The 10,973-nt window shown below is 36.4% G+C and overlaps 1 protein-coding gene and 1 non-coding gene across 5 annotated transcripts in view; both read left to right on the forward strand.

The window, feature by feature from the left end:
- Nucleotides 1–8,472, forward strand: part of Togaram1 (TOG array regulator of axonemal microtubules 1) — a 59,940-nt gene extending 51,468 nt beyond the window's left edge. For all 4 annotated transcript variants that reach the window (XM_029484612.2, XM_029484613.2, XM_021179077.3 and 1 more), the window contains 4 exons: nt 2,291–2,480; nt 5,025–5,244; nt 6,214–6,300; nt 7,333–8,472. In XM_029484612.2, coding sequence (XP_029340472.1) covers nt 2,291–2,480; nt 5,025–5,244; nt 6,214–6,300; nt 7,333–7,598 — 763 coding nt within the window. In that variant the 3' untranslated portion in view covers nt 7,599–8,472. The remainder of the gene's footprint in view (nt 1–2,290; nt 2,481–5,024; nt 5,245–6,213; nt 6,301–7,332) is intronic.
- Nucleotides 1,227–1,333, forward strand: LOC115032897 (U6 spliceosomal RNA). The gene has a single exon (XR_003838545.1). It is a non-coding gene; the product is annotated as a U6 spliceosomal RNA (small nuclear RNA).
- Nucleotides 8,473–10,973: the final 2,501 nt, after the last annotated feature.

Below are 10,973 nucleotides of genomic sequence, written 5' to 3' on the forward strand. Positions count from 1 at the left end.
AGATAGATAGATAGATAGATGGATTATTTATATACTTCAGTATAGATTTAATATCGAATTGAAAGTCTACACTCTGTGTGAGTTCCAAGGCAGGTAAGGGCCTACATTCACAAACATTGTGTGCACATGCATTGTATGTACACACACATCTACTAAAAGGAAAGAAATGTCTTTTAATAATGTTAGCCACTCACAGTCTCAACCCACAGAAAGTTTCCTTACACTTACAGAGTTTAGAGGGAAGGTGTCTCAGATTAGAAGGGAGGGGTCACTAACCATAGCAGGTTAGTGAAGTTATTAGGTAAGATATAAGTGAGTAGTTTTGGCAGTGAACCATATTGTTTTACCTGTCTTGATCCTGCTACCTGATAGGGGTTTAAGACTAAATAAGATATAAGCCATGGCAAATACCTTACGTGCATCATTTGTGATCTTTGCTTATATACAAAACAACTGTATGTAGCAGATTAGAGGGAGGTAGGACCCAAGGGATTTATGGGTGTTAACTTCTATTTCTACTTGAAACTAGAGCATTGAGAAACTAAGATGAAGTCCCCCTTCCTTGTTACCCAATACCAGTTGGTCAGTTAGTGATTCTTAAGTAAGGACAAGTATTTGTATTCATGCATCAAAAGGATGCTATGAAATTGAGTCTATGAGCCATGCTCAACTGTGGTCTAAATGAGTTGATAGATGACCTAGAAAGGGGCCTTTCAGATATCATGGCTTCACATTCTGTGCTTTAAAGATTTTGGGGTGTGGTGTGTGTGTGTGTCCTCTTTTACATGTACATTCAGAGGCCCGAGTTGACATCCAGTGTCTCCCTTTGTTACTCTTCTTACTTATTTGTTTGCTCATTCTACACAGGGTCTTTCTATGAAGGCCTTACTATCCCCAGACTCACTGAGATCCATCTGCCTCTGCCTCTTGAGTTCTGGCATTAAAGATGTATATATTACCACATCCAGTTTAAAACTATTAATCTTGGCCAGGTTTGATGGTACACATCTTTAATCCCAGCGCTCACTAGGAAGGTAGAGGCAGGAGGATCTTTTTGAAGTGGAAGATTGCCAGGGCTAATTTAGAAGGACCCTCTCTCAAATAAAAAAAAATAATAATAATAATAGCAACATCGGCAAGATAAGTAAATTGATTGGGGAAAAAAATGCTGTTCTTAATTTTGCCTGCAAAGTTAGTCCTTAACTAGCATTAGAAAATAGGATTTGGTGCTCGCTTCGGCAGCACATATACTAAAATTGGAACGATACAGAGAAGATTAGCATGGCCCCTGCGCAAGGATGACACGCAAATTCGTGAAGCGTTCCATATTTTTTTCATTCTGTATACAAATAGTACACCCAACAGTACTGAAGCAATTGCTAATTTTATGCCAAGCTGTTTAGTATCTGTTACAGACTATAAAATGATTTTAATTACTGAATATAAATCAAAATATTTCCATCTGCATTTGTGTGCAATTGTACATTTAGGTAAAATATAACTAATAATGATAAGTAGCATGCAATATGCTATGAATTAGAAATATCACAGCTTGTCACAGATAAATGGTATACAATAAAATATTAAATGTCAAAAAAACAAAAGAAAATAGGCTTTGAAGAGCAGTGCACTATTCTCTAATTTGTAAGCTTGTTGATTATGCATAGATTGTCCAACATATAAAACAACATAAAGAAGAGCTGCTTTCCTTCAAGGTGTCTGTAATTTTGTCACATTCTGGGCAGACACCATAAAAATTCAGGGAAGAGTCTTTATCTTTAATAATCTTCTTGTTAGACTATATCTCACATGATGTTCTGTGCAGGGCTGCTGTTACAGGTCCCTTAAAAGCTTGCACCTAGGCAGACATAGTGACACACATTTTTAATCCCATCACTGGGATGGCAGAGGCAAAGTAGATTTCTGTGATTTTGAGACCAGTCTTGTCTACAGTTTCCAAGCCTGGAAGGAACCATGTAGTGGGATTCTGTCTCAAAAAAACCTAAATCAATCAGACAAACAAAAGAACAACAACAAAACTTGTGTCTAGTGTTCTTTAGACTTAGATCCATGTGCCTTTCCCTCTGCAGATTTTGATTGGTATCTATCTGTTTATAAATCTCAGCCATTAGTAAAACTATGCTGACTTTGTGAGTCTTTCTAGTAAACCATTGGCGTTCCCAATGCAGGTGGGCTATAGAATTTCTTAGAAATAAAAATTGAATTTGTAATAAAAATTTTTAATTTGGGTTTGTAGGGAAGTAAAAATGAAATATATCTTTCATTTTAGGGAAGTAACTGAAGTTCGAGAAGTCCCCAGAAAATCAGCTCCTCGCAATTCCTTAGAAAGTGCTGAGTATATTAAAGTCATAACAGGGTTATTAAATGCAAAGGACTTTCGTGATCGTATTAATGGGATTAAGCAACTTTTATCAGACACTGAAAACAATCAGGAGCTTGTTGTAGGCAACATTGTGAAGGTAAGGACCTGAGTTAACTTTGTTAGGCATTGTGGTGTGTGTGTGTGTATGTGTACATGTGTGCACATGTGTGTACATGAGTTCTACCCATATGTGGAATTCAGAGGACAGCTTTTAGGAAGTAGTTCACTCCTTTCACACAAGATCTGAAGGATCAAATTCCGGTCCTTGGCCTTGGCATCATGGCCCTTCAAGATTACTTTTCATTTGTAATCTATAGCCAATAAAAAAAATTGTGTAGCAAATTATCCCAAACCATGGAGCTTTACATATGTTATTTAAAAGTGTTAAAAATAAGCTTGATATCGGGCAGTGGTGGCGCATGCCTTTAGTCCCAGCACTTGGGAGGCAGAGGCAGGCGGATTTCTGAGTTCGAGGCCAACCTGGTCTACAGAGTGAGATCCAGGGCAGTCAGTCAGGGCTACATGGAAAAACGCTGTCTCAGAAACAAGAAAAAAAGAGGGGGGGGGGAGGGAGAGGGAGGAGAGGGGGGATGGGGAGACAGAGAGGAAGAGAGGGAGAGGGAGGAGACAGCTCTGCAGTTCAGAGCATTTGTTCTAAAGGACCTGAGAGGCTTCCCAGTGCCCACTCTGGCAGCTGCCTGAAACTCCAGTTCTTTTGAGGGAACCTGGTTACATGCACACACCCAGGAACACACATACACAGAAATAAAAATAAGTCTTAAAAGACAGTCAGTGTTTCTCTGAAACATCCCACATATCGTTAAGCTACTAGTATTTTGAGAGTTCTCAGCCTGGATTCAGTAGATATATGTTGAGAGACTCAGTACATACTCTAAAAAATGACAATTTAAGAAACTCAATATGGGAGGCTGGTGAGATGGCTCAGTGGGTAAGAGCACCCAACTGCTCTTCCGAAGGTCCGAAGTTCAAATCCCAGCAACCACATGTTGGCTCACAACCATCCGTAATGAGATCTGATTTCCTCTTCTGGTGCGTCTGAAGACAGCTACAGTGTACTTACATATAATAAAAAATAAATAAATAAATCTTTAAAAAAAAAAAGAAAGAAAAGAGAAACTCAATATGGCTTCATTACAGACATTAAAACTTTATATGTGTTTTAGAAATCTGTATACAAAAATAGGATATATACTTTATCCTACTTTATATATTTATATAATTTTTGTTTTATATAAACAAAGGACATAGAAATAAAACATTGTAGTGTGAGAATACAGGTTATTTCTTTTTACTAGAATTTTTTTTTTTTTCTTTTAGTTTTTTTTCGAAACAGGGCAGGGTTTCTCTGTATAGACCTGACTGTCCTGGAGCTCACTCTGGAACTGAGAAATTCGCCTCCCAAGTGCTGGGATTAAAGGCTGTTTACTAGAACTTAATTGAGTTAATCCTGTTAGTAATTTATTAATTAAATTCCATTTTGAGTTGCCATAAGTACATTAAACTTGATAAACATGCCATAATTACTTCGCATTCCAATGAGTAGGTTTCTAGTGTCTGTTAATAAAAGTAAATCTCTCTATTAAATCATTTTTAACATGAAAACTTAAAAATAAGTAAGTATAAGGGATGATTAGTTAATGGCCTTAGCTTCATAGAGTAGCTCCTTGATTTCCTGACCTGATGTAAAGCTTCCTTAACATCAACTCTATTGTGTGTTGAGATTATGAAAGTTAAGGAATCTAAAGGAAAGGAATAATTGTTGAAGTATTGTATTAAAACATAAAACGTGGGGCTGGCGAGATGGCTCAGAGGGTAAGAGCACCCGACTGCTCTCCTGAAGGTCCAGCGTTCAAATCCCAGCAACCACATGGTGGCTCACAACCATCCGTAATGAGATCTGACTCCCTCTTCTGGAGTGTCTGAAGACAGCTACAGTGTACTTATATATAATAAAGAAATCTTAAAAACAAAAAAACAAAAAAACAAAAACATAAAACGTTATTCTGAGAAGGCTGTGGATGTAGAGTGCTTGCCTAAAACACACAAAGATTAGATCCTCAGCATCACATAAGGTAGCATATGGAGCATGCCTGCAGTCTTCGTGCTGACGTCAAGAGCAGCCTGGAAAACTAAATTACTGGAAGACGTAGGCACTAGAGATCCAGTGTAGTGATGGAAGCATGAGGCCCTTGCTCTGATCTTCCTGTAGTTCAGGGGTGGGAGGTGACATTCCATCTAGTTGTCCTAACAACTTAAACTAAAGTTATATAAAGTATCTATAGTAAAATTTTTTCATCTTCTGTTCTGAATGAAGATAAAGAAAATTTCCCCAAGTTCTTAGCATGAGGTTGAACTGCATCTTCTAGCTAACAGCACATTTCATGTTCACCATGAAGCCATCAAGCCGCATTTGTAGCCTTCATTCCTTAATACAGCTTTTAGACTACATATTTACTACCTGTAAAATTTAAATTTAACAAATTGAAGTTTCTGTTATCTAAGTTCAGTTTAAATTGTGTGTGTGTACAAAGAGAGAGTAAAGCAGAAATGAAATGGCAAAAGGATAATACAATAGGATAAGCATTGTTATACTTTAAGTAATTTACCAGTTTATTTCCAGATCTTTGATGCTTTTAAGTCTCGACTTCATGATTCTAACAGCAAAGTGAATCTGGTGGCTCTAGAAACAATGCACAAAATGATTCCTTTACTTAGAGACAACTTGTCTCCTATAATCAATATGCTGATTCCTGCAATTGTGGATAACAACCTGAATTCCAAGAATCCAGGCATCTATGCTGCAGCCACAAATGTTGTTCATGCACTGAGTCAACATGTAGGTAAGGAATCCTAAATTGGTACTCAAATTTTTTTGATGTCACTTTCATGCTTTCTGAACCCATGTATTTTTATATGTTGAAATAAGTAATATTTTTCATTTAATAGCATTTAATAGTGTATCTGAAACTTTTTCATAAATTACTTAAGTGATGAAATATTTAAATTGATTATCTTTTTCATTGGATGCTTGTTTTTTTAACCTCATATTCATGAGATTAAAATGGATTATAGATTTAAATATAAAATATTACATGCTTTTGGGGCATAACATGGAAATTATGTTATGGCATTATAATGTAATAAAACTTTAGAATCATTTTGAAAGGATGATCTATGCATGTCAGTAAAGTGGATTTCTGTAACTTAATTGTTGCATGAACCTCTATTTTTTTTTTTTTTAACCTTGAGACAGGGTTTTTTGGCTGTCCTGGAATTTACTCTGTAGACTGTGCTGGCTCTGAACTCCCGACTGCCTCTGCCTCCTGAGTGCACCATACTACCTGACTTGATATTTTCCTATAATTATATGAGATGTAACCTTTCAGTGCAAAAGGCTTGTCAGTCCTATCTTTATAACTTCTTGTGAATCTTTTGAAATGTGAGTTTGGAAGGAGAAAAGTGAAGGGAGAAATGATGTAGTTATAATAAAAAAAATACTTTTCTAAAAATATCATTAAATGTAAAAACTTCTCCATAAAAACAATTTTCTTGTTTTATTATAAAGCCACCATCATTTGAAACTAAGATGTCCAGATGCCCTGCAGTAGCTTCTTCAGTGTCTTATGGATATTTTTGTTTCATCTTTACCTGTTACAGAAAACTATAAGTAGGGCTTAAGTATGTGGGCTTCTTCAGTTATTACATCTGCAGTGTTGAGATTGTTTTTCCTATTATTGCTGTTATTCAGAATTATTGAGATCTCGTTCTTAGACATGATTCTTGTTCTTTTTTTTTTTATTTTATTTTAGACAATTACTTGCTTCTACAGCCATTTTGCACAAAAGCTCAGTTTCTAAATGGAAAAGCAAAACAAGATATGACAGAAAAGCTTGCTGGTAAAATATCTTTAAGTAAACTAACTCTATTTCCTTCTTCCTTTTTGTTATTGTTGTTTTGTTTTGTTTTTGGAGCCAGGGTTTTTCTTTGTAGTCCTGGTTGTCCTAGAACTTCCTCTGTAGACCAAGATGTCCTTGAATTCATAGAGATTCACCTGCCTCTGCCTTCTGGTGCTGGGATTAAAAGCAGGTGTCACCACTGCCTACCTAGTCTGAAGTAATACTTTCTAAAGTAATGTATTTTAATAATAATTTTTATTGTGATATATTCATTGTACCTAGCATAGGGTTTATATAAAGACATTTTTATACAAGTATATCCTCTACATTGAACATATGTCATTGTTTATGATGATGATCTCCAGGTATGTTCATTTTCCTGCAAATGATACTAAGGATAAATTGATGGGTGTTTCCATTGAATTTATTATAGCTGTCAATTCAATATGACTGCTGTACAGAGTAGAAATAAATTGTGTAATAGTCTACAAAAGAACAGTTTAAGACATGTACTCCAAAGTAGTCTTTTTAAAATAATTCTAGGGCTGAGGTTGTAGTTCTATAATAAATTACTTGCTTAGACTTCTAAACATCTGGGTTTGATGCCCAACACTGGAGTGCTTAAAGAGGAGAGGGGAAAGGAAGAGAAAGAAGTTTGTCCTGTGTTAAACAGGCATTAGAGTCAATGTGGATGCTCATGGATGAAGGAGGGTTTAGTGTTTTGTTTGCTTGATGAAAGGTCCATGAGTTGAGCTCTATAAATTGTATTTACCTATATGTGGGAAATGTTGAGATCTTTAGCATTTCTTTTTCTGAACTAGTTGTCATATATAGGGCACTCTTGACACCTGACAATCCCAGTATTTCCCAGTTTTGCCTGCTTGTTTTTGTTTTGTTTTGTTTTGTTTTTAAGGCCTAACATTTTAGGACAAGTAGCATGGGCAGAAGCCCATATTTTGGATACTCGTTATTTAAGAGACCTTGAATTTACTTTGGGGAATCTCTGACTGTTGCTCATGTTTTTTGTTGCAGATATTGTTACGGAGCTTTATCAAAGGAAGCCTCATGCCACAGAACAGAAAGTGCTGGTGGTTTTATGGCACCTCTTAGGGAATATGACACATAGTGGCTCCCTGCCTGGAGCTGGTGGAAATATACGAACAGCCACAGCTAAATTATCAAAAGCACTTTTTGCACAGATGGGTCAGAATCTATTAAATCAGGCTGCATCTCAACCACCACATATCAAAAAAAGTTTAGAGGAATTACTTGATGTGACAGTTTTAAGTGAATTATGAATTTTTGATGAACTAGTTATGATGAACAATTTACATGATGACAGATGGAAACTTTTTAAACTTACATTTTTTATTTTGAGTGCCTGAATTTCATGTCCAGTAAATTAAGTCAGGGGTTATGTTTATTTGCAGCCTACCTGTGAGTACAGATCTGTCTTGATAGCCATCACATGAAAACCTAAAATAATGAATATAAACTAATATGAAATATAAAATGATATGAAATCCATGGCACCTGGGATGAACTAAATTTTAAATATTTTTTGGAAAAATCTTGCTCATTTGCACTATTCTATAGAAACTGCAATTTGTTGCCCCATATGTACAATTAGATTTGTAATTAAAAATATACTTTTTATTATGTAATCATGTTCTGCTATGCCTCATTACTCTGTCTTGTTTTATGAAGTGGAAGAAAAGTCATTTAACTGTTATCACAAAATAAGTCTTGTGTGCTGTTTGTGAATAACATGTTTTAAAACCATCTGCTAATATGATTATGCAGTATTAGCTTCCTATAGCTGCGGTGTTACTATGATATATTTGCTAAACTTTTGGGTTTAATCATCTGCACAATTGTGAAATTTACGAGTTATAATAAAGCATGATGACCAAAGCTTAGAAAACATTAAACATTTGAATGCACGTTCAAGAAACGTGTTGAATGTAACTTTATTTTTGTGTGCAAACACTAAATTTTTAATTTGTGTATGTCCGTCCATTTATAAAGGTGTTATTTTGCTGCCCAGTTGTGTAATTCTCAAAAATAGTGCCAGGTCTTCTATAGTTTTTCTCAGAATTCTTGGGCTTACAAGTACTGTATGCATCTTAAAGAAGAAAAGGAATGTTTAAAATAAAAGGATTTATTTCTGTAGATGTGTGACAGGTGTCCTATTTTTCTAACTCTCATATATGTTAAAGTGAAAACAAGTTCTAATACTGACCTGTTCTTTTATTCCATTGGCTTTATCACTGCAAGCTAAGAGTAGACCCAAGTTACCATTTTTTTTTTGGGGGGGGGGGGTTGAGACAGGGTTTCTCTGTATAGCCCTGGCTGTCCTGGAACTCACTCTGTAGACCAGGCTGGCCTCCAACTCAGAAATCCGCCTGCCTATGCCTCCTGAGTGCTGGGATTAAAGGCATGCTTCACCACCGCCCGACCCAAGTTACCATTCTTGAATTACAGGAAATTAGCTCCATGACCTTAAGTGTGAATCTAGACTCTTTCCCCTGGTTTCTAAGAGCTAGGCTAGATACATTTTAAGGTCTTAGCTCCTCCTAAGATTCTGATTGTCTGGATTTCTTTTTTTACTTCATGAGTCACTGAGTTTCCAGTTTCTGTGGCTGCTTCTGGAGAGGGTGTGTGCTATGGAAAGAACCCAGGAGCTTACAGATCATAAGCATGCACTGTACTCCAGCTGCTGTCTGCCTGTTTCTAAAGGAATGCCTTTTGTGTGTATTTATGACTTTTGAGGAAACAAACAGAACAAGAGATTTTGATCCTATTTGAAGGTTAGAGGACAGTGATGATTTATCATTACTTTATAATTACATAGACCTTATATTTTCTTATAGGTAAACTTTAGGCCTGTAGTTCAGGTTTATAACTGACAGATTTTTTTTTTTCTGAATAGGGTCAGAAAATGAATATTTAAGGAACTCAGAAGATAAGACTTCTATATTCAAATTACAGCTTTATATTAATTCTGTAACCAAGATTATATTCAAGTAATTGTAATTTGTATAAGCAAGGGGATATTTATTGCATATATTTATGGAATACAACTTGATATTCTTCTATAAACACATTTTAGGATGCTAACACGTTTCTTTGTGGTAAGGACACTTAAAGCCTCCTCTTACACAGTTTGCAAATATACATTATTGTTAATCACAATCATTATGATATATAGCAGATGTATAGAACTAATTCCAAATAAAACTTAGTGTCTTTAAAAAAAAAAAGCCAGGCGGTGGTGGCGCATGCCTTTAATCCCAGCACTTGGGAGGCAGAGGCAGGTGGATTTCTGAGTTCAAGGCCAGTCTGTTCTACAAAGTGAGTTCCAGGACAGCCAGGGCTACACAGAGAAACCCGGTCTCGAAAAACCAACCAACCAAACAAACAAAAACTTAGTGTCTTTACTATATTCCCCACAAGTCCTGCTAACCCCGACTTCCTTGAACTCAACCATTTGAGGTTATACATTAGATCATCTTATATTACACACTTGATTATGTTTGTGTCTGTTCCTGTTTTACTTAGCATAATGTTCTTTAGTTACACCCAAACTGCTGCAAATAACAGGGTTTCCTTTTATGTCAGAAGAGCATTCCCTTTTGTATATATCCTACTTTCTTGATCCATTGAAAGGATACTTAGATGGATGTCTTAGGGTTACTATTGCTGGGATTAAATACAGTGCCCAAAAGCAAGTTGGAAAGGGTTTATGTGGCTTACATTCCCACATTGTAGTTCATCACTGAAAGAAGTCAGGACAGGAAGGCAGGAGCTGATGCAGAGTCCATGGAGGGGTGCTGCTTACTGGCTTGATCCTCCATGACTTGCTCAGCTTGTTTTCTTATAGAACCCAGGGCCACCACCCACAATAGGCTGGGCCCTCCCATGTCAATCTAAGAAAATACCCTACAGGCTTTAGTATAAGCTGGCATTATGGAGGCATTTTCTTTTTTTTTTCTTTAAAGTTGTGCACCACCACTGCTGGGCTTTAAAGATTTATTTATTATTTATATGTAAGTACACTGTAGCTGTCTTCAGTCATACCAGTAGAGGGTGTCAGATTTCATTACAGATGGTTGTAAGCCACCATGTGGTTGCTGGGATTTGAACTCAGGACCTTCATAAGAACAGTCAGTGCTCTTAACTGCTGAGCCATCTCTCCAGCCCCCATGGAGGCATTTTCTTAATTGAGGTTCCCTCAGACAACTTTAGCTTTCGTTAAGCTGACATAACTGTCCAGTACAATAGCTATTACATTTCTTCTGTGAGCCGGGCGTGGTGGCGCACGCCTTTAATCCCAGCACTCGGAAGGCAGAGGCAGGAGGATTTCTGAGTTCGAGGTCAGCCTGGTCTACAAAGTGAGTGCCAGGACAGCCAGGGCTACACAGAGAAACCCTGTCTCGAAAAACCACAAAACAAAACAAAAGAAAACAAAACATTTCTTCTGTGAATAATTTGTAGTGAATATGGACATGAAATCTCTTATGTCATTTTCTTTTTCTTTTTGGTGTATAACCTTGCGGTCTCAAAAAAAAACAAAAAAAAAATTTCAGAGCATCATGTACTTACTGTAATTTTGATTTTTTAAAAAAATTTCAATTTAGTTTATCATACATGCATAACTTAAATTTCCACCA

This window comes from Mus caroli, unplaced genomic scaffold (genome assembly GCF_978045245.1).
Source record: "Mus caroli unplaced genomic scaffold, Mus_caroli_1 scaffold_14, whole genome shotgun sequence".
Classification (NCBI taxonomy): domain Eukaryota; kingdom Metazoa; phylum Chordata; class Mammalia; order Rodentia; family Muridae; genus Mus; species Mus caroli.